This window comes from Nelumbo lutea, chromosome 3 (assembly GCF_056320005.1).
Source record: "Nelumbo lutea isolate HS-2025 chromosome 3, American lotus-T2T, whole genome shotgun sequence".
In the NCBI taxonomy this organism is placed as follows: domain Eukaryota; kingdom Viridiplantae; phylum Streptophyta; class Magnoliopsida; order Proteales; family Nelumbonaceae; genus Nelumbo; species Nelumbo lutea.
In genome coordinates, this window is record NC_142686.1 from 46879372 (window position 1) to 46902841 (window position 23470).

The 23470-nt window shown below is 35.9% G+C and overlaps 1 protein-coding gene across 10 annotated transcripts; it reads right to left on the minus strand.

Moving 5' to 3' along the window:
• Positions 1-208: 208 nt before the first annotated feature.
• LOC148864730 (uncharacterized) lies at positions 209-23387 on the minus strand. Of its 10 annotated transcripts, XM_088979889.1 has the most exons (20): positions 23075-23114; positions 21853-21929; positions 15150-15305; positions 8901-9029; positions 8306-8434; positions 7703-7837; positions 7114-7242; positions 6531-6659; positions 5655-5783; positions 4670-4900; positions 2614-2714; positions 2441-2525; positions 2264-2350; positions 2084-2179; positions 1879-2010; positions 1693-1793; positions 1534-1606; positions 1346-1408; positions 1015-1101; positions 209-911 (listed from the first exon to the last, which is right to left on the minus strand). In XM_088979889.1, exons 2-19 carry the CDS (start codon positions 21868-21870, stop codon positions 1084-1086), a joined length of 1941 nt encoding a protein of 646 aa, XP_088836015.1. In that variant the 5' UTR covers positions 21871-21929; positions 23075-23114; the 3' UTR covers positions 209-911; positions 1015-1083. The 10 variants fall into 10 exon arrangements, with proteins under 10 accessions (XP_088836015.1, XP_088836023.1, XP_088836016.1 ...); XM_088979897.1 differs by lacking the exon at positions 21853-21929 and having other exon boundaries at positions 15097-15305; positions 23075-23387; XM_088979890.1 differs by lacking the exon at positions 21853-21929 and having other exon boundaries at positions 23075-23209.
• Positions 23388-23470: the final 83 nt, after the last annotated feature.

A 23470-nucleotide genomic window follows, 5' to 3' on the forward strand; every position in this document is an offset into this window, starting at 1 on the left:
TATCAAAAAAAAAGAACAGAACCAATAAGAAGAAAAACTATCAAAAAAGAAAAAGATTTTTATGAAGAGAATCATGAGAGGACTAAAGGCAACTAACGAGTCATGTGTAACGAGTCATGTGTAGGAAGCTAGAAAACAGCCTAAAGATGTTTTTTTTTTTCCAAGCAGCCAAAGTTTTTCCCTGTTATTTAAACACATGGTCCACATCTGACTCCCACAGTCAATTATGTATTATGATGAAGCCACGGCTCAATTTAGAAAGAGTAAAAATACAAATGTTTACAGTACAAATACGTACAAAATACAAGTTTTTGCACTCTACATACTTGTATTTGTACTACAGTTCAAATCCTTGTTTAGAAATACAAAATACATGACTGTACAGTACATATTTGTATTTACACTCTTTCCAAACTGAGCCTACAGAAAAATCAGCTCTGGAAACTAAAAACAACATTTTTTACAGTTCTTTGCCATTTGCTAAGTTAAAAAGAGAAACATCAGTAGGATGAAAATGTAATGAATAGACTATACACATCATTACGTATACATCCACACTCCCTCAACCTTAGCATTCGGCCACAGATCCTGCAATCTGCTATATATTTGCATAGCCAGTGGGATGGCAGAGCTATTCCCAGGAAGTAGGAACGGTCCAAGATATTGTGAACCACCTTCTAAACAAATGGCCGAGAGACTTAATTCCTTGGAAAATAGCAATTCATTGAAAAAAAAAGCCCAAAGCTTCAACCTCTCCTCGGGTTAGAACAACAGAAACTAATTGCTCTCCCCATGACAAAAATGAACGCCCTTCTGAATGAGAAGCTCCCATCGTCACCGAGGTTGATTTTTAAGATGACGTTGGCTGGTTTCCTCCAAATGGAATCATTGTGATGATCTGGAGTGACACTCTGGATGCCAATACCAAGCGAGTTAGTGATGCTGAAACAAAAGAGGAACGATAATAGATTCACGTGGCTTCTTTAGTCATGATTAGAGATAGCTCTTACTAACCTCTATGTCTATGACATTTGCCTTTGGAGTTTCCCAGATGAGACGTTTCAAAATTACATTGGAGAAGCATCATCTTATAAGTGTTACCTACAAAAAAATATTCTCTTATGAAATTGTAATACTATATACATACTAAGAGAGTACAATGGACAGCAGTATGATATGGGACAACCTAATCTGAAGTGACCTAACTTTTGGGCTTAAACTACAACAGTTTTTTGAGTTGGTTCCATTTAATATATCATGAATCAACCAATTTCATGATTGAGATGGTGTGATATATATGAAGAAAAAACTAGAGAAACCGATCCTTTTTAATTGCTTCAAATACCTTGTTTTCTGGGTGCAACAACAGATCAGCTATAATCTTCATCCGCAAGTATGGGATATCATCCTATATTTTGGAAATGTTAAACAACATATAAATCAAACAAAATGGTTTAAGAAACACAAAACGTTTCATGAAACAAGGCATAAAAAAAAAAGAAAGAAAGTTTTTGGAACTCAATTTTCAATTACCTGTGCAAAGGACTTCATTAGTCGTCCATCCCAATACTCCATATAACATATCATGAATATACCACAATCATAACTGTTACAATAACAACCATTTAAACATCTGCATCTGATCCGTTATAGTTACTAAAAATGTCAGTTAATACTAAAGGCATCAATTACTTGGCTTTTTGAATAGGAAGCTCGGGAATTAACACAGGCCATTCTGTAATCGCCATGGGTCTTTCACTCAAGCTACTCATTATTTCATTACAAGTTTCTTTCTGAAAATTAAGCACAATCTTTGATTAGCACATGACAACAGGTGATGATGAGAACAATTAAAACAATATTTACTGCAATACAAACCATTCTAGACAGATAACTAAGCTCTACAGTGAATCCAGACATTGGTAGGCTGTTAAGAACTTCCACCCTCTTGTCTCTTAGATTTATGACATATGTGAACCAGTGGGAATCAACACAAAGGGGGATGAATAACTGTTTGCAAAATATTATAGTTAGTTGTACTTCAAAATTAATTTATCTATTGCGTGTGTTATCCAAGACGTACCAATTCACATTGCAACAAGTCATATTTAAGTATACTTGGTTCATAAAAATCTTTCAACTCCTCAAGACTTGGAGGTTCATCTTTTAGAATCTTTTCCTGCATTTACAATTAGGAAATTGGCAGATAAGAAATGGTAGGTCATCTTAGTAAATTAAATGTAAAAATAAATTGAAATCTTACCGCAAAATATGTGGGAAAGTAATGGTGTTTTACCAAACCATTACCAAACTGTTCATGCACTAGTACGTCCACCACACAATTCATAACCTGCATGAGAAACAAATCTTTGTATTTTAACTCCTTGTTATAGAGGTTAATATGTAATGTGAAACACCATAGTCTGTCTTGAATACTTACAGCACTAGAAACACACTTGCCATCTCTCACACAAAGAAGCTCCGACCTTGTTAGGTGAGACTTCCATAGAATTACCAATTTTTCACTATATAAAAGGATATTGTTATATAGAGTAATTAATGTTATGTGGCAAATAATAATAATAATAATAATAGGTATATGCATCTGCTTACTCAAGCGGTCCAACAGGATTAAATAAAGCATATATAATTGCTTTTTTCTCCAACTCGGTGAAAGAAGGAAAATCTGAAGCATGTGGAAACACCACCTGTGTCTACAAACAAGAAAAGGCATGGTTACTATGAAGTTGAGAAAGCCTTTGAACACAAAGATTTATTTCAGTTTAAAAGAAAATAAAAAGCCCCAAAATATTATTGATATGAAATGCATAATAGTCCACCATAAGTGCAACACTAACATTGGTTTTGCAAATTTGCTAATAAAAAAACATTGGTCTTGCAAACACATGGGGTGCAACAGTTTAGAGATCAAGTTGCAAAATCTACATCTCAACGTGCATCTTGTGAAAATGGTACCAGAAAACATGTTTCTGTACCACAGTATTTTTTTTTTTTTTGATAAATTGTACCAAAGTATTTTTATTAATACATTATTAGGAACCCCATAAACAGATAAGGATGCTAATTTTAAAAAGAAAATAAATTGACTTATATGAAAAATTTGGTATTAGTCTTATCCATAAACTAGGATCCTGATATAGGGCTAGAAGACTTCAGGCACCCAAGCCTATCCAAAAACATGTTAACTGTACTTAAAGCCAAAATATCTTGAGGAAATAAAAAAGAAAATAAATAAATCCTGAAAACATGTCTACTATCTTGTAAAATATAGAATTAAGATTATTTTAAGATTTTAACCATTGATTGAAGATAATAAAATCAAGTAAACTTACCAAAGATAGAATAAATTACCCTATAATGCATTTTAACTTCCTGAGATGATCACATACTGAAAACTAATGAAAGAATTTTCTAATTATGAACTAGAGTACTACTATATACAGAAAACACCAAAATTCACAAGCACCATTAATATAAAAATACAACAAAATACAGTGGATGCCCTATCATACTTTGAATAGGGTGAACAGACTATTGCATGGACATTTTTAGAAAATGATTGGGTATCATCTCAAAGCTTCATTTTTGTTTTGATCAACTCAAAGCTTCATTACCTCTAAATCTTGAAATTCCCATATTTAGGAGTGTAAATCCACCATTGCTCAATGTAATGTTATTGATAGATTTTAAAGCATCAACTATAAAATTTATTACTAATTGAATTTATAGATTATTCAGTGGAATTTGATCATGCTAGATGGAATGATAAATTCTACTACTATTTTTTAGATTCTTATGTTGGGGTAGGGGTGCAACTTGAGTGGGCCCAGCCCGGAATTTTACACAGGCTGGCCTTGGGCCTAGCACTTAGGTAGCCAGAACCCGGCCCAACTATATACATTTATACATACATGTGTATATGTGAAAATGTTGCATACATATTTACATATGGATACATACATATTTGTATATATAACATTTGTATACATATTTACATATATACATAAATATATGTATATATTTGCATAAATACATTTATATATGTATAATTTTAAATTATACAAGTGCATCAAATTACAATCCAAGTGCATCAAATTACAATGCAGGCTGGGCTTCGGTTGGGAAAATCGGGTTTGAGCTCGGGCTAGGGCCTTAAGTCCAAGTTTTAGGGCCGGGCCTGGGTTGACCATAAACCCGGCCCAACCCGCCCAACTTGCACCCCTATTTTGTTAGGGATGAATTGAAGCTCAGGCTGTAAAAGATAAACCCAAACTGATCGGGTAAGATACCTTAACTCAAGCAACATAGATAGTTAGATACATGCCAATATGAATTGTGATAGCAGTTGGGTTATTGTCTTGCTATTGAGAGGTCTATAGTTGAAAACTCCTCAAGCTTAACAACTTGACATTTTGAGGCTTTCTAGCAGAAATTTGGAAAGCCAACTCATTAACCTAAACCTAACTCAACCTGGGCTGTGCTACCACCTACTAATGCATATATAGCTAATGTCAGTGGCTCAAATTCATTCCCAGGTTTCATATTCAATTCCTAGGGTTAGGCTTGGATTGGCCTTAAGCATGTCAATACCCATTCAAGTTGCACCGCTTTGTATGTGGGAGAATAACTGCCAAGATCAATTACATACCTGAAAATTGATTGCCTCTTTGGTGTGGTCCTGGTCCATGCTGGCTTCAGGCACTCCAAAAGACCTTTGAACTTGGAGTGACAGCAAAGCGAACCCCTGGAGCATTTCTGACTTCCATTCCATCAATTGTGTGCTTATTAATTGCTCCAGCTTCTGTATTTTAGGCTCAAGGGCTTGAAGATGTTGCAATTGTTGCAATTGAGCCTCAATATTTCTTACCCTTTCTAGAATCTAATGATACACTTTATTAGGACTTATATATGCTAACCATGTATATGAAAGTACTATTTAAAAAATGTAATATTGAATGTATAAAGTAGTCATAAAGTCATTATACACAGTTGTCCAACCTCCATATCAATGAGTACTATATTGCAGTAATACATTTGATTATAACGCCATTGATGGAGACACCAACAATAAAATAGCGATGTTTTTTTTTTTTTTTATTTCTTTTGAAGGACTATACAATGGAGGTAGCGCATCTCCCCCCCAACCCAAAACCCAGGTGCAGGTGGGATTTGATCCCAAGTCTCCGCTATGACCAGCAGGAGGCCTTACCAACCAGCTGGTTGGCACCTTGCACAATAAAATAGCGATATTTATCCAAGGCTATTGATTTTGTTTGATGAGTAGGTTATTAATTATTTTTTGGAAGATTTTGGATCCAATGTGGCTGAACTGAATGGCTTATTGCTTTATCTTTTACTGAATAAAATAGTATGTAATGAAATATTTAGGGGTATAGTAATCAACCTGAAATTCCATTGAGCCAGTAAGGAGCTTGCAACCTACTTAATGATTTATCAACTAAATTATAGAAATAAGCCATTCAGTTCTGCTGCTTCAGCTCTTATCAAACAGCTTTATTATGACATCATGTCATTGACATAATTCTGGTACTACTAAGGTAACCTAGATTGCACACTTTCTCAAAAAGAAAAACAAGAGTTGAAAATATAGAAATTCAGTGAAAAACTTGTACCACATGGACTGAGGCCCCTTCAAATTTAGATTCTACTTTATTCCCATGCACAGTAGGGGTAATTTGGCACTGAAGTAATTCTTTAATACTGTCTTGCATTTCAAATTCTTGCTCTTTCTTCTTATCATCCTGAAAGAAAATCATAATTAATTACAAGAATATTATAGTGTATAGGAAAAATTAAAGGACTTGATAAAACCAAGAACAATGGATAGGATGGACTTCAAAGTTGTTATCCATGGCTATTAATTATTTTTGGAAGAATTGTTTTGGGTTCAGCTGTGATTCCTGTATATTTTTTTCCTAGTTTACTTGTAAGCTTCTAGGAGGGGCTGCAGCCCGTGCACCTCTGTGGGATGTTGTATGAAATCACAACTCTAAACCAGTTTTTGAATTAATAAAATTTTACTATTACTCATCAAAAAGAATTATTTTTTGGAAGATTTTGGACCCAAAGTGGCTGAGCTGAATGGCTTATTGCTTTATCTTTTATTGAATAAAATAGCATGTAGTGAAATTTTACTATTACTCATCAAAAAGAATTATTTTTTGGAAGATTTTGGACCCAAAGTGGCTGAGCTGAATGGCTTATTGCTTTATCTTTTACTGAATAAAATAGCATGTAATGAAATATTTAGAGATATAGTAATCAAACTGAAATTAAATTGAGATACTAAAGAGATTACAACCCACTTAATGAATTACCCACTAAATTACAGAAATAATTCAGCTCTTATCAAACGGCCTTGTCATGACATCATGTCATCAACATAATTCTGGTACTACTAAATACTAATTTAACCTAGATTGCATACTTTCTTGAGAAGAAAATTAACAAGGAGTTAAAAATGTCAGAATTCAATGAAAAAGTTGTACCACATGTAATGAAGCCTCTTCAAATTTGGATTCATCTTTGTTCCCATGCACAGTACGGGTAGTTTGGCACAGAATTAATTCTTTAATACTGTCTTGCATTTCAAATTCTTGCTCTTTCTTCTTGCCATCCTGAAAAGAAATCCATAATTAATTACAAGAATATTATAATGCATTGGAAAAATCAAAGGACTTCATAAAACCAAGAGCAATGGATAGGATGAACTTCAAAGTAATTATCCATGTTATTAATTATTTTTTGGATGATTTTGGACCCAAAGTGGCTGAACTGAATGGCTTATTGCTTTATCTTTCCTTGAATAAAATAGTATGTAATGAAATATTTAGGGGTATAGTAATCAACCTGAAATTCCATTGAGCCAGTAAGGAGCTTAATGACTTATCCACTAAATTACAGAAATAAGCCATTCAGTTCAGTTGCTTCAGCTGTTGTCAAACGGCCTTATCAAGACATCATGTCATCGACATAATTCTGGTTCCACTAATGTAACCTAGATTGCATGCTTTCTCGATAAGAAAATTAACAAGGGGTTATAAATATAGGAATTCAATGAAAAGCTTGTACCACATGGAATGAGGCCCCTTCAAATTTAGATTCTTCATTGTTCCCATGCACAGTAGGGGTAGTTTGGCACTGAAGCAATTCTTCAATACTGTTTTGCATTTCAAATTCTTGCTCTATCTTCTTTCCGTCCTGAAAAGAAAATCATAATTAATTACAAGAATATTATAATGTATGGGAAAAATTAAAGAACTTGATAAAACCAAGAGCAATGGATAGGATGAACTTCAAAGTTATTATCCATGTTTATTAATTATTTTTTGGAAGATTTTGGACCAAAAGTGGCTGAGATGAATGGCTTATTGCTTTATCTTTTATTGAATAAAATAGTATGTAATGAAATATTTAGGGGTATGGTAATCAACCTGAAATTCCATTGAGCAATTAAGGAGCTTACAACCCACTTAATGACTTATCCACTAAATTACAGAAATAAGCCTTTCAGTTCAGCTGTTACCAAACGGCCTTATCATGACATCATGTCATCGACATAACTCTGGTACTACTAATGTAACTTAGATTGCATACTTTCTTGATAAGAAAATTAACAAGAAAGAGTTAAAAATATAGGAATTCAATGACAAACTTGTACCACATGGAATGAGGCCCCTCCAAATTTAGATTCTTCTTTGTTACCATGCACAGTAGTGGTAGTATGGCACTGAAGTAATTCTTTGATACTGATACTGTCTTGCATTTCAAATTCTTGCTCTTTCTTCTTACCATCCTGAAAAGAAAATCATAATTAATTGCAAGATATTATAATGTATGGGAAAAATTGAAGGACTTGATAAAACCAAGAGCAATGGATAGGATGAACTTCAAAGTTATTATCCATGTTTGTTATTATTTTTTGGAAGATTTTGAACCAAAAGTGGCTGAGATGAATGGCTTATTGCTTTATCTTTTTATTGAATAAAATAGTATGTAATGAAATATTTAGGGGTATAATAATCAACCTAAAATTCCATTGAGCCACTAAGGAGCTTACAACCTACTTAATGACTTATCCACTAAATTACAGAAATAAGCCATTCAGTTCAGCTGCTTCAGCTGTTGTCAAACGGCCTTATCATGACATCATGTCATTGAAATAATTCAGGTTCCACTAATGTAACCTAGATTGCATGCTTTCTCGATAAGAAAATTAACAAGAAAGAGTTGAAAATATAGGAATTCAATGAAAAACTTGTACCACATGGAATGATGGCCCTTCAAATTTAGATTCTTCATTGTTCCCATGCACAGTAGGGGTAGTTTGGCACTGAAGTAATTCTTTAATACTGTCTTGCATTTCAAATTCTTGTTCTTTCTTCTTACCATCCTGAAAAGAAAATCGTAATTAATTACAAGATATTATAATGGATGGGAAAATTTGATGGACTTGATAAAACCAAGAACAATGGATAGGATGAACTTCAAAGTTATTATCCATGTTATTAATTATTTTTTGGATGATTTTGGACCCAAAGTGGCTGAACTGAATGGCTTATTATGTTATCTTCTATTAAGTAAAACAGTATGTAATGAAATATTTAGGTGTATAGTAATCAACCTGAAATTCCACTGAGCCTCTAAGTAGTTTACAACCTACTTAATGACTTGTCCATAAATTACAAAAATAAGCCATTCAGGTCAGCCGCTTCAGCTGTTATCAAACACCCTTATCATGGCATCATGTCAGCAATATAATTCTGGTTCCACTAGTGTAACCTAGATTGCATACTTTCTCGATAAGAAAATTAACAAGAAAGAGTTAAAAATATAGGAATTCAATGAAAAACTTGTACCATATGGAATGGAGACCCTTCAAATTTAGAGTTTTCTTTGTTCCCCTGCACAGTAGGGGTAGTTTGGCACTGAAGTATTTCTTCAATACTGTCTTGCATTTCAAATTCTTGCTCTTTCTTCTTGCCATCCTGAAAAGAAAATCATAATTAATTACAAGAATATTATAATACATGGGAAAATTAAAGGACTTGATAAAACCAAGAGCGATGGACAGGATGAATTTCAAAGTTCATTTCTATTTTGTTCCTAGCTTGACACTAAAGCTGCTACAGTTTGCACATTGTCCAATTGCATATTGCAAATGCTTTGGACAAGCTATCAGTGATAACTCTGAACTAAACAGAAATTTCAGGCTTTATATGTACTTTTTTGCAAGTTATGGAAGAGTTATCACAACTACTTGTAATCTGTATATGTTCAGATGCAGTAGCTTTTTTTTTTTTTTCAGTTCAGAAGCAGTAGGTGGTTGTTATTGTTTCTTTAGAATATTTTCTCCAAGATCACACCTGATCAAGTTTTGAACATGAGGAGGAACATTTGGGCAGGCTTTTACATCCTTGCCAATATGTGTTAGATGTAACTTTATTCAAATACCCCACTAGTACGGTGGTATCTTGTTCCACTATAGTTACATTCGAGTAATACTCTTCCACTTTTTCTGCATTTGTGTACTTCTGATGCAGTAGGCCTGGAACAAACTATTACAAGAGAGAGAGAGAGAGATTAAGGAATCACTCCAAGGGTCCTAGAATCACTGTAGGGTTTGTACTAATCACTCCATACAGCAAAATTGCAAGAATACTCCAAAGAAATCATTAAGATTCAAAAGAAAGAGAATACATCTATTTATAGAGTGACTTGTGTGGCCTGGAATACTGTTCACCATAATTACAAAAAACCCACTCCATAACTTGTGCATCAAGAAATAACTTTCTACTTACTAATGCAAATCAACTAAAAATTGAAAGAGAATCACTACTAAGCTAGAGGAACAAAATGTTATAGCCCAAACCCACATGGGTCTGGTCAAAATGACGAAAATACCCCTGACCAGATTGGTCCAAGTCCCAAGAGCCTTCCCCATTCCAAATCAGAACCTTTTGTTTGCCCTTCTTCTTACGAGAATAGATCTTATAATGCCTGGGCCAATCCCCATCATCTCTCCCTGGCTTAAAATAACTCGACCCTAGCGAGTTAAAGGAAAAGGCATGATATTGCTCATAAAGTTCTGGATAAAGACAATACAAGTCTTCAGTTGTAATCCATGAACATTCTAAAAGAGGTAGATTCTTCCACTTTACAAGAAACGTTTGGTAACCCTCACTTGCTATAGAAATAAACTTCTCACCAAAGATATCTTCAGACACATCAGTAGATGGAACCAAAGGCAGCTTAGGCAATGGGACTATGGGACAATCACTATGGCCATGATATGCACTTAGGTCTTCAACATTGAACACTAGGCTAATTCCCATGTTACTTGGCAGCTCTAGGACATGGGCATTAGAACTGATTTTCTTAGTCATCTTATATGGGCTTGCAATCTTTGAGTGAAGCTTCTTACAAAAGCCCTTAGGAAAGCATTCAGGACGTACACGCACCATAACCATATCACCCTCCTGAAAATCAGTTAGGTGCCTATGTAAACCAACTTGGCCTTTGTATGAATCATTGCTAAGAGCAATCCTGCATCTAACTTCATCATGGGTTTCTCTCATGTGGAGATCAAAGCCTTCAGCCTCTACGCTAGTCCTGGCATCTTGTGGCAAAGACACCAAATCAATACTTCAATAGACCTCTTAGGCTGAATTCCAGTAACTATCTCTAAGGGACTTCTTTCAATTGAACTATTAACTAAACTGTTTTACGCAGATTCAGCCATAGGTAGGATGAGATCCCACTTGGAAGTATAATCACCAATTAAACAATGTAACAAATCACCAAGGCTCCTATTAACTACCACGATTTGGCCATTAGATGAGAACTTCAATTTTGTATTGAGAAGTTTCCAAAGTGTCTTGCAAAAGTAACTCGTAAACTTAGCATCACAATCAGAAACAATAGTAACAAGAACACCATGTAAACAAAAACTTCCCTAAAGAATAGGTTTGCCACATGTGAAGTATCTAATTTCTTACTACAAGGAATAAAGTGGACCATTTTTGAGAATCTGTCTACCACAACATAAATTGAATCATGACTCCTTACTATCTTGGGCAGACCTAAGACAAAATCCAGAGAGAGGTTTTGACAAGGCTCATGTGGGATTGGTAAAGGGGAGTACAACGCTGCATTTTTATTTCTCCCTTTTTCCAATTGACAAATTCTGAACTGTTTGATCACATGATCAGCATCAGCCTTAAGGCTAGGCCAATAAAAGCGACCTACCAAAGCAATGGTCTTATCTTGACCAAAATGCCCAGCAATTCCACCTGCATGTAACTCCCACATAACATAATCACATAGTGAAGCATTAGAAAGACATAAGCAAATTCCCTTGAATAAATGACCATCACGGATAGAAAAGCCAGGATATTCAGATTGTTGTCCAGCCTATAAAGAACCATAAATGATGTTGAAATCCTTGCAACCAGCATAATCTTGCTTCAGCCGATCAAACCCCACAAGTTGTATAGAATGAAGCATGTACACCACACGGCTCAATGCATCAGCTACTCGGTTCTCAGCACTAGCTATATGCTTAATCACAAAGTTACATTCTACTAAAAATTCAGCTCATTTCTGATGTCAACTACTAAGATGCTTTTGAGACTTGAGATACTTGAGTGTCTCATGATCTAAATACAAAACAAACTCTTGAAAAGTTAGATAATAACACCAATGTCAAAGACAATGCACAGTAGAATAGAATTCCTTGTCATATGTGGAGTACTTAAGTCTAGCTTCATTAAACTTTTCACTATGAAAAGCTATAAAGATGTCCTTCTTGCATAAGCACACCACCTATTCCAACTTGGGAAGCATCACAAAACACCTCATAGATTTTTGAAAAGTTGGCAGTTGTAACATTGGGGTCTCAATCATCCTTCGCTTGATAGCTTCAAAGGCTTTAGTTGCAGCCTTAAACCAAACAAATTCCCCCTTTTTCATAGCTTCTGTAATTGGTGCCATAATAGTACTGAAATTCCTTATGATTCCTATAAAAAATAGTTAATCCGTGAAAGTTTCTCGCTTAATGGATGTTAGTGGGGTTGGGTCAATCAAGTATAGCTATCACCTTGTCAGGATCAGCCTTGACACCTTCAAAAGCTATAACAAATCCTAAAAAGATAACAATAGGTGTCATAAAAGAACACTTCTTTAAGTTGATGATGTAGAGCTTTTCCTGGCGTAAGATTCTCATCACTTGCAAATGGTCGAGATGGTCATCAAGAGTATGGTTGTATCTAAGAATGCCATCAATATAAACAACCAAGAAATGATCAATAAAAGGACGAAGTACCTAAGTCATAACTTTCATGAGAGTGTTGGGAGCACTAGTTAAGCAAAAGGTATAACCAATCACTCATAGAGGCCTTCCTTTGTCTTAAAAGTGGTTTTCCATTCATCTCCAAGACAAATCGTAATTTGGTGACATCCGCTTCTAAGATCAATCTTAGAGAAAATCGTACCTTCGACCATCATATCCAACATGCCATTTAAGTAAGGACTGGAGAACCATTACTTAATTGTAATCTTGTTGATTGTTCTACTATCAACACACATCCTCCATGAGTCATCATTCTTGGGAGTGAGTAGAGCCAATAATAGCACATGGGCTGAAACTCTCTCTAATGAAGCCCTTGTTCAATAGATAATCCACTTGCCTCTAACTCAGCATGTTCTATGAGATTCATTTGGTATGTAGGCAAATTAGGTAGTTGGAACCTGAGAATCAAGTATATTGCATGTTGGACATCACGTAGAGGTGGTAATTCATCAGGCAACTTATCTAGGATCAAATCTGAAAAATCAGCCAGCAAGTCTTCAACCTCCTTAAGTACCTCTAAAATAGGGGTATGTGTTGCTTCTTGATCTCATTAGGTGACATAGGTTTCAAGTTTCATAACAATTCTCTTTCCATTAGTAATTATGTATTTTCTTTCCCACAATGGTATATATTCCTACGTAAAGCCATGGTCGGCCTAATGTGTAACATTCATAAGAACATCACACCAAATATCATCAGCATAAGACCCATAGAAAATAGAAACAAGAGCTCTTTGTCCTACCTGAAGAATCATCTTGTTTAATTAGGCAATCTGGTATGGTTGAGGGTAAGGTTGTGCAACTAGATTGAGCCTTTCAATAGTTGCTGTAGAAACCACATTCATGTTGCTACCATCACAAATTATTAGCTTGCAAAGTTGTCTCCACTCTTGACAAAGGTGAGGAAGATCGTTGTACAAAGCCAACCTTCTTTCTTTTCTTCTTTAGATGCTAAAATATGTCTAACTCCAACAAGATTGTTGTCGTCTTCTTTTTCATGTTTAGATCCAATGTACTCTTCTTCGCCAAGGCCTCCATCATCTTTCACTTGTCCTTCCTTCCCACACCCTATGTGTAGATTTTTATTGGGGTATCGAAATGCATAGTGGCCCTTTCCACTACACCTGAAACAAGTATTTTCTGTTGTTACCCTTTTATTAGCATCAATCATGATATTCTTTCCCTTACTAGAGCAGCATTATGAGATTTAGGTTTGGTGGCTCTACCCTCATCTAAACTCTTAAGGGTTGCTAGCTCCCTAGATTGAATGCCAAACCTCCTACTATTCTCTTGCTTCAAACTCTTCTCTATTTTAAGAGCCATTTGAAAAACATAACCTACATCATAAACTTGTACAGTCATCATTTCCCTTTGAATATCAACCCTTAAACCATTCCGAAATTGGACTAATTTTTTACTTCACTTTCTGTAGACTGACATCTAATAATAAGCACATCAAACTTTAGAATGTATTCGAACACAAATAAATTGCCTTGCCTCAATGTCATCATCTCATCATGAAGAGCATCTAGGAAGTCATTAGGCAAACATTTCTCCTCCAATTGATACTTTATATCTTCCAAATGAGTTTGGCTCAAGTGTTTACACATGAATTGACATGTGTCAACTAATTAATATTTATTTATATGTTAAAACTTAAAATTTGTATATATTATATAAAAACAATAAACATTTAGTATATAATAAAACTTTTTATAAATATAACATATTCATCAAGAAAAATATATTCCAAACGAGTGATAGGACGCTGACCCAAATTTTGTAATCTTTTCTCCACACTCCACTATACTTTTGCATGGTCTAGAGGTTTAAGTTTAGCAAATCTAACCCATCTCTCATTTGACATATCGAACCAATCAAAGTATTCCTCTAATTCTGCCATCCAATTGGAGAAAGCCTGTGGATTGATATCACCCTTAAAACTAGGAACTTCTATCACTTCACTTTACTAGTAATATCATCCTGATAGTCATCTATATTAGTCTTAGAATTCTCCAACTCGTCATATAAATCATTTAAAGTACCTAGAGTTTGTAGAGTTCAAGGCCTTAGGGGCTGGATGGCAGTACCTTGAGTTTTTAAAGTACCCTTAAAACTCGTCATATCCTCCATGTAGAACACCAATGCTGTTTTTTTTTTTTTTCTTTTTGGTCTTCCATCAATAGTTTGCCTTGAGCTTCTAGGGTGTCTACCGATTAATAAGTGCAAGCAGCACTTCTTTAGTTTGTTCACTTAATCTTCTTCTCATGTTTCTACCATTGTAATGAGCCATTTGAAACTTGATGCTCTGATACCAAAACTGATGCAATAGGGTTGGAACAAACTATTACAAGACAGAAAGAGAGAGGGGGATAGAAATCACAAGGAATCACTCCAAGGTTCCTAGAATCACTATAGGGGTTGTAGGAATCACTCCATACATCAAATTTGCAAGAGAACTCAAAATAAACCATTAGCTTCAAAAGGAAGAGAATACATCTATTTATAGAGTGACTTGTGTGACCCAGAATACTCTTACCGTAAGTACAAAAAAAGCCACTCCTTGTCTTGTGCATCAAGAAACATAAAAACTTTCTACCTACTAATGCAAATAAACTAAAAATTGAAAGAGAATCACTACTAAGCTACAGGAACAAGATGCTATAGCCCAAGCCCACATGTGACTGGTCAAAATGACGAAAATACCCCTGACCAGATCAGTCCAAGTCCCAAGAGTCTTCCCCATGCCAAATCAGAACCTGTTTGTTGGCCTTCTTCTTACGAGAATAGGTCTTATAATGCCTGGACCGATCCCCATCAACTTCGGTACAGTATTTCCAACTAATGTCTTCTCTCTCACGAGTCCTCTTTTTATACATAGACCTGGATGAAGCATGTGGACCAGTATTTTGCATCTATTGAGAAAAAATGAAAGTAACATCAGTGAGAATTTTAATATTAATGAATATGAAATTAATTAATAGATCAAATTAATTATTTTATCAAACTAGAAAGGTACAAAGATTAGATTGTATTTAATACAGGGAATACAAATGAGATCTTGCAATAATTGTGTCATAGACCCAGTAAACTGATAACATACTAAGATAACAAAATTTTGGGAGGTTTTACTAGGGGTGCAAGTCAAGCACCTGACTTGAATAATTTACATAGCATTGGGCCCAGGCCTTTGGGCTGGGCCTATTCAAATTTTAGCAAATGCTCAACCCAAGCCCACCCAAGTTGCAGCTCTAAGTTTTGTGTTGGGCAAAAAGTTTAAAAGATTGAGGATAAACAGAGTTGAAATGGAGGAGAGGTTCATTTGTGCTGAAGATAGAAGAAAAGAACTTTGTGCTCAAGAGTTACAGATCCAAAGGAAATACAGCTTTGAAGGTTAGGGAAACTAATATGGCGATGGTATTGTTCGTAGGTAAGGAGGTGATTGAATGATTTATGCTATTTATGGAAGGAGCTCTACAGTCTTGGCAGAAACTCTGTGTTTAAAGAATCAAAGGTAGTGGAGGAAATAAACTGCATTGCGGAAAGAAAGGAAAATGCAAGGAAATGAAAGAAGATAGTTTGAAATGAAGACTCCGATTTTGATGGTAGTGGTAGCGATTCAGATTCTTTTGAATACTCGAGCATGGGCAGTATTGATCAAAATTTGATGATAGATATGAATGAGGTAGAGAGCTTCAAAACAGGAGCTGTTTCTGGAAGAAAAAGAAGAGAATTTGATTCATGGAAATGAAGCAAAGGAAGATGAGCAGGCAGTGTACTTGGTCAAAATTGAGCAGGTTGCCTCCCCTCCTTTCATTGAAAATTTACCCCCAAACTCTCAACACAGGGTGCACAGGCAGTGAAACAAGAGGCTACTATGAAGGTTTGCAATGAGGTGTCAGAGAAGGGTGTACTAGAAAAGGATTTTGGTGCAAACAGAGCTATTACCTTTCCCACTCCCACTTTGCAGTAGCCCAGTTTAGAGGATAGGTCAGCTGTGATGACTTCCAACCAAGGGTCTCCCAGTCCCTTTGTACGCATTCCATTCTCATTGACTCCAGGTATGTTTGTCCCTTCAGTTATGGTTACTGATGTGAGTGTGATGCCTGATACAGGCACCAGCTACCCAGCTTGAAGGAGTGGGAAGGTGAAAGTGTGACAATAAGAATAGAAGAGAGGGAGGTAGAAGAAAGGAGGGGTGCAGAAGAAATTCTAGAAAGGGTATGGGCTTTAATTAGTGATTCTTTTAAAGATCCTCAAAATAAAGGAAGGAATAGTTGAAGAGGGTATTCAAGATCCTTGTATGGAAGGAAAGATGTAAGAAAGAGATGGAGGGAAATGGAGAAAGACAAGGTCAACCCAACTATACAGGATAACACACAAAGTCAAGGGGCTCACAAGGTGGAAGGGAATTAGAAGGGGAAAGTGTATTCTAGGAAGAGTGAAGAAAAAAAGGAAAAAGAGGAAGAAGAAAAAGACGGAAGTAGAGGTTAATTTCTGATGTGGAGGGTGATATTGAAATAATGGGAGGGAAGGTAGAAGGAAACACCCCAAGTAGGGAGAGTGATGAGAGGAAGAGGGTATTAGATAAAAGGATGAGTATTGAAAATAGTCAGTTGGAATGTAAGAGACATGGGGAATGCAAGGAAAAAGAGGGTAATAAAGACTTAAGGGGGGTGAGGTCCTACTCCCCTTAAGTCATTTTGGATTAGGCTTAGAATTTTTTTGTGTGGCCCTACTCCCTTTAGATTTGAAAATATGTGGTTGACACATCCAAAATGAAGACTTAAGGGGGGTGAGGTCAAAGGGAACCAAGTTCCATAAGAAATTGCAAAGATTGAGATCTAAGATAAAGGAGTGGAATAGATAACATTTTGGAAGAACAGAAGAAAGGAAGCTTACTCCAATATCCCATATTGAAGAATTGGATGAGGTGTGGAAAATCAGAGAAACCTTAATGTGGAAGAAAGGTAATTGAGATGGAAGTTGAAAAAGAAGTTGGAGGAAGTCCTTGATAGGGAGGAAATCTGTTGGAAACAAAAATCAAGGCATACATGGATCAAGGAGGGGATGGCAATACAAAATTCTTCCATGCTATGGCCAATGGTAAAAGGCATAAAAACTTTGTGACTAGGTGGGAGACAAATGGGGAAGTGATCTAAAGTATTGGGACCGGATGGCTTTACAATGGCAGCAAGATGACTAAAAAAGGGTTAGAGTGGCCACTACTAGAGGATGAGGCAGCAAGATGACTAAAAAGGGATTTTGAGGAAGAGGAAACAAAAAGGACAGCTTTTTCTATAGATTGATCTAAAGTATTGGGACTGGATGGCTTTACAATGGCTTTCTATTAGGATTTTTGGAAAGTGTTAAAAGATGAGTTAATGTGAAAGTCTTTAAGGAGTTTTAGAATACACATATCATTAGCCTTGGAGTCCATGCAACCTTTTTGGCTTTAATTCCAAAATAAACCATTGCTAGCCAACCTTAATTTAAGACTTCCAACTCATAAGTTTGGTGACTGGTATCTACAAAATAATTGATAAGGTCCTTTCTCTTTGTTTTTATCAGTAACACAGAAATTCATTCATTCATTAAAAAGAAGAGAAACATTACAACCAGAAGTTATGAGGAAATTGTCTAACCCAATACAAGACAAACCTACCCACTGTATCACAGACTTTATTACAACTGAGCATAGTACATATGCTGTGTATTTACTCCTTGTTTTGCTAAGCCATCTGCTAAACTATTGGCAGATCTCCTAACCCATTTGATTTGAATTGCTGTATCTATTGAAAGCCATTTAAAGCACATGTATTCAATTCTAAGCTTCCAAATCACCCCTTCACCTTTCTTTAACCACTCCACTATTAATTTCAAGTCGCCTTCAAGAACCAACCTTTCTGCTCCCATGTCTCTAGTCATTTTTACCCCAAATATTGCAGCATAAAGTTCTACAGTAACAACAAAAAATTGCTAAAGTCCTTTCCTTAAGGATTAAAGTAGTACTTCCCCCCATCATCAACCAATTTCAAGGGGCTTTCATTCAAGAGAGACAAACAATTGATTGAATTCTAATAGCCAATGAATGTATAAGAAATGAAGAGATCTAGAAAGGAAGGCTTTGTTTGCAAATTAGGGTTGGAAAAGGTATACGACTTGGTGGATTGGTCTTTTTGTTAGAGGTGATGCAATTGTGTGGGTTTGGGGAGAGATGGTGCAATTAGGTGTTTGGTTGTATACGATCTTGTCATTTTCCACCCTTGTTAATGGAGTGGTGAAAGATTTCTTTCCAACTTGTAAAGGGTTAAGGCAAGGTGATCCTCTCTCACCTTGATGTTTTTAGTAGACACCTCTCTAGGGATAATAGGGAAGATGAGTTTAGGGGTTGCAGAGTAAGCAGAAACAATGTTTCTTTTTCGATGATTGAAGCAGAAACAATGTTTCAATCACTCACCTCCAATTTGTAGATAATATCATAATTTTTTGAGATGGGGGAGATGCTAGGAGGGTGAGGAATCTAAAAGAGTTGCATAGCATGGATCAATATGGAGGAGATTGACTTAACTTTGGTAGTGGCTTGCTTAGTGTCCAACCACCCCCTTGGCCTCTGACCTATTTGGGTCTTCCTCTAGGTGCCGACCCCAAGGAAAGTAGACTCTGCAATCCAATTGTAGAAAGATGTGAGAGGAGATTGCCGGATTGGTCATGCGGAAAAGGAAATTATATCTCATTGAAAGGTAGGACTACCCTAATAAGATCAACCTTTGGCAAACCTACTAATTTACTTTCTCATTGTTTTTAGGATTCCACCAAGGGAAGCAAAGAAATTAGAAAAAGTAACGAGGGATTTCCTTTGGGAGCGGAGAGAGGATAGAAAAGATCACCTAATCAAATGGAAAATTGTTTGTAGAAGCAAGGACAAAGGTGGGTTGGGTATTGGGAATGTGAGCAAGAAGAATAAAGCTCTCTTAAGGAAGTGGTAATAGAGGTGGCCATTAGAAAGGAAAGGTTTATGGCATGAAGTGGCGGATAGCATTCATGGAAGGTCGGAGGGTGATTGGGATGCTGATGTATCACATCGGGCTACTATGGCAACACCTTGGAAAGCAATTCACGGTATCCTTCTTTCTTTCCTCAAGTATAGTAGGTAAGATGCATGTTCAGGGAATTTAATTTGTGTTCAGGAAGATGTTTGGATTGGTGACCTGCCTTTAAAGGATCTATTTCCTTCCTTGTACAAAAATGAGGCGCTCTCAAAATTTCTATTCCCTCCTATATTGCCTTTGGGTAATAATTAGGACTTTGGGTTTCGTAGAGGATTGAGGGATGAGGAACCCACTTCTATGACAGAGCTTTTGCTTCTTCTTGATAGAGTTTGTTTAGAGCCTTCTAAACCTGGTAGAAGAGTTTGGTGCCCAAGTTCTAAAGGTCGCTTTTGCTTCTTCTTGATAGAGTTTGTTTAGAGCCTTCTAAACCTGGTAGAAAAGTTTGGTGCCCAAGTTCTAAAGGTCTTTTTTCTTGTGCTCTTTTTTTAATACCCTTTGTCAGTTCCCTAACCCTCAACCTTTCCCCTTTAAGGAACTTTGATGTCAGCCTATTCCGCCTAAAATTAGTGCTCTATGTTGGGAAGTGTTCTATGTGAAAGTAAACACTTTGGATCACTTGCAAAAGAAGAGGCCTTTTTTGAGTATTTCCCCGAACTAGTGCACTCTTTATAAATTAGACTGAATCTTGTTACCACTTACCAATATCCTATTCCTTTTCTACAAATATTTGGAATTGGTTTTTCTCTTTGTTCGGGTGTAGCTGGAACTTGCCAATGGAGATTAAGATGTTGTTTGATTCATTTACAGATTTACTTTTGTATGGCCAAAGAGAAGGGGAAGAATAATGTGGAAGTGCACTAGAGCAGCGTCGATTTAGACTTGCCAACGGAAGTGCACTAGAGAAGCATCGATTTATACATTGGCATTCATTTATTAAAAAAAAAGGTCATGCGTTGGCTATTAGCTTTGGATTTATTTGACAATTCTCCTTTGATCATATTTGGCGGAACTGGTATTCAGTGGCCTCTAGTTCAGTGTAGAAGGATAAAATATACTTGAATTGGATACCTCCTCCTGAAGGTTTTTTAAAATAAAATTTTGATGGGAGTAGCCAAGGTAACCCAGGCCCTTTTGGAATTGGAGGGTGAAAGGAATGTAGTATCGCCCTATTCAGGACTAGTGGGAACTAGGAAGTGGGGACTCTCTAAGGGCTGAACTGTATGCAGTTTTACAAGGTGTTCAGATTGCAAAAGAGATGAGCTTGGAGAATTTTGTGGTTGAAGGGGATTCCGAGGTGGTAGTAGGCTGATTGAAAGATCTGGATTCAGTGATAAGGTGGTTGAAGGTTATACCTAGGATTGATTTGAAGATATGTTCATTCACCACAGGGAACAACTAGAAGATAAGAATTGCATGAAAGAGAAGAAGCCTCCAATTGCCTTGGCATTTCCAAAAGAGAAACCCTACTTATAAGTAGATTATTTTCGAGTAAGATGAGTGGAACATTTTGGCAGTGCTATTTAGATTTGGACTGGACTGGGCAATTGAATCAATGACACTATAAGCTTTTTAGGTCCCGGTTATTTTATGATTTTTGATGAGTTAAATGATCTAACCATTTAGTTAACTGATAAAATTGTGACACATTGAGCTTTCTGATTTTCTTTCTTCATATACATTTTACATAGACATGTACATAATCAAGATTTCATAATTTTAAGCAATAAAATATTCTTCTAATGATGCCTGACACAAGCATCCATTATCACATAAAAGCAACTTGAGACCTCAAATCAAGATGTTTAACACTTGACTTCCTTTTAAAGTGAAAAGGCTCAAATCTAATAGTAACCTATGTTTGACATTATTTATAATGTAGCAGTAATTTGTGCATAAAAAATGAGAAAATATAGTTGAACAATGACAAAAGAAACTAAGAATTACCAGTGACTTATGCGCAAGTGATTTATTGGTAGTTTACAACAACCTCAACAAAGAAAAGTAGCTATACATTTTTGCCTTTTGTTTAGTTATTATTATTATTATAATTTTTTTTTTTTTTTTGGGGGGGGGGGGGGGTTGGGTTGAGGATCCTCAACAAAGAAAAAAAAAACAAAATAGAAAGCTATGATTTAAAGTAGCCATAGGTTTTTGCCTTTTGTTTAGTTACATTTTTTGGGAGGTGGAAGATAAGGTAGGAGAGAAATTTGAAGATCAAATTGAACAAACAATCGATATCACAATAGTAGTGGTATTGGCATCAAAGGCATGTTTTAATATGAGTTTCTAAAATACAAATATTAATGTACACAAGCAGTCTTGAGAGGAGAAAAGAACAGATGCTATATGGTATATTTCAAAAATCAAAATTATTGTTTTCCTTTACACTGCATGATTATGAAGGCAATACCTGAAGTAGATGTCCCATAACTTACATCCTCTTCTAAAAATGTACTTTCTAGAGTTTTTCTTGCTTTTTTCGATTTACTGAAACAAGTATATCTTAAAAATTAATTTATGTGCTCTTAATCTTTGTCTTGAAGGCATACACTCTCTTTAATTTTAACGGATAGAACAAAAACTTAAAAATTTCTGCACTAAAAATTTGGAAGAAAGAAATTTCCATTCAAAACTACAAGACCAAAATGCACTTGATGAATCTAAAGCAAAGAAGAAAATCCACAGCTGAACAGCAAAAGACTAAAGCATATGATTTTCATGAAAATTAACACATAGCCCACAGCCCACACATGTGCAGGATAAGAAGAAGACTTTAAACCAATGTTTTAAAATGCAGGAGCATAATGGGAGGTATTCCACCACCCGGAGGTGTGACGCATAGTTCAGAGTGCAAAAGAGGTGTAAGCCTCCTGCGCCCAAGGAGGCATAAGCCTCAAGCATGTATTTTCTAATAATTATAATTGAACTTTTTAATAATAAAACATCATATTCAAATAAAACTATAAAAGCAGACATTGTAGGCATTAATCTTTCTTTTCAACCATTTGGTCTGAAGTAATGCTGTTTTCGTAAATAAAATAATCAGAGGTCTTTCATTAATTGTCCATGTTATTACATCTTGATTATGTGCCTACAAGAAAATTTAACCAAAGGTCCATTACTGCCTAGGGACACCAATAGTACCTTCATGAAGAAAAAAAAAAAAAACTCTGTTAAAAGTTTTTACGGTTCAGAAATACCCTATACCAATCTAATTCTGAAATTAGGAGTTGACTCTTCCACCCCTTTTTGTGGACCATCTTGTTTTGGGACTAACTGCCTTTTTATTAGCTGTTTTCATTTGTTAATTAAAAAAAAAAAAAACAGAGTTCAGCGAAATAAGCAATTAACATTTAGTAGCTAGATCACATACGTTTAGTCGCAGGTTTTGTGGTTGAATTTAAAATACATAACAGCAAGCTACGGTCTTCCAAACTGGAAGAGATTAATGAGAAGGAGAATTCAGTACGGAGTATCAGATGTGTCGTCTATCCAAGAACAATTCAGTACGGAGTCTACAAAGAAGACAAGATAGAAAAAAAAAAGAGGAAGAAGAAGAGAAGAAAAACCAGAACCGTAAATGAATAAGCTCGAGCCTTGAGTAATTGAAGAAGAAAGAAGAAGAAGAGCACCTTGGCAGCTTCTTGAAGTCGGTGGCTAGTAGTTGCAGCGTCGATAAACTTGAGCCCTAACTTCGTTTTGTGTTATTCTATTCGCAATTCGCAAATGAGTTCTTCACATCTATGCCCCACAGGGCACGAGACCGGATCTGCTCGTCACTCAGGGCGCCTCACAACGATTTCGTACATCCCACCATGCATTAGGAATATCTCCCGTATTTATACATTATTATTCACGGGAGATATTCACAATGTATGGTGGGATGTACAAAATGTGAGAGCAGATCCGGTCTCTCTCCCGTGGGTGAAAGGTGTGGTGGGACGCGCGTGGGGCGCAAAAGTTGATCTTATTTATCTCGCCACGGGGGGGAAGGTTTTGATTCGTGAAAGCCGGTATCATGCCTTTCC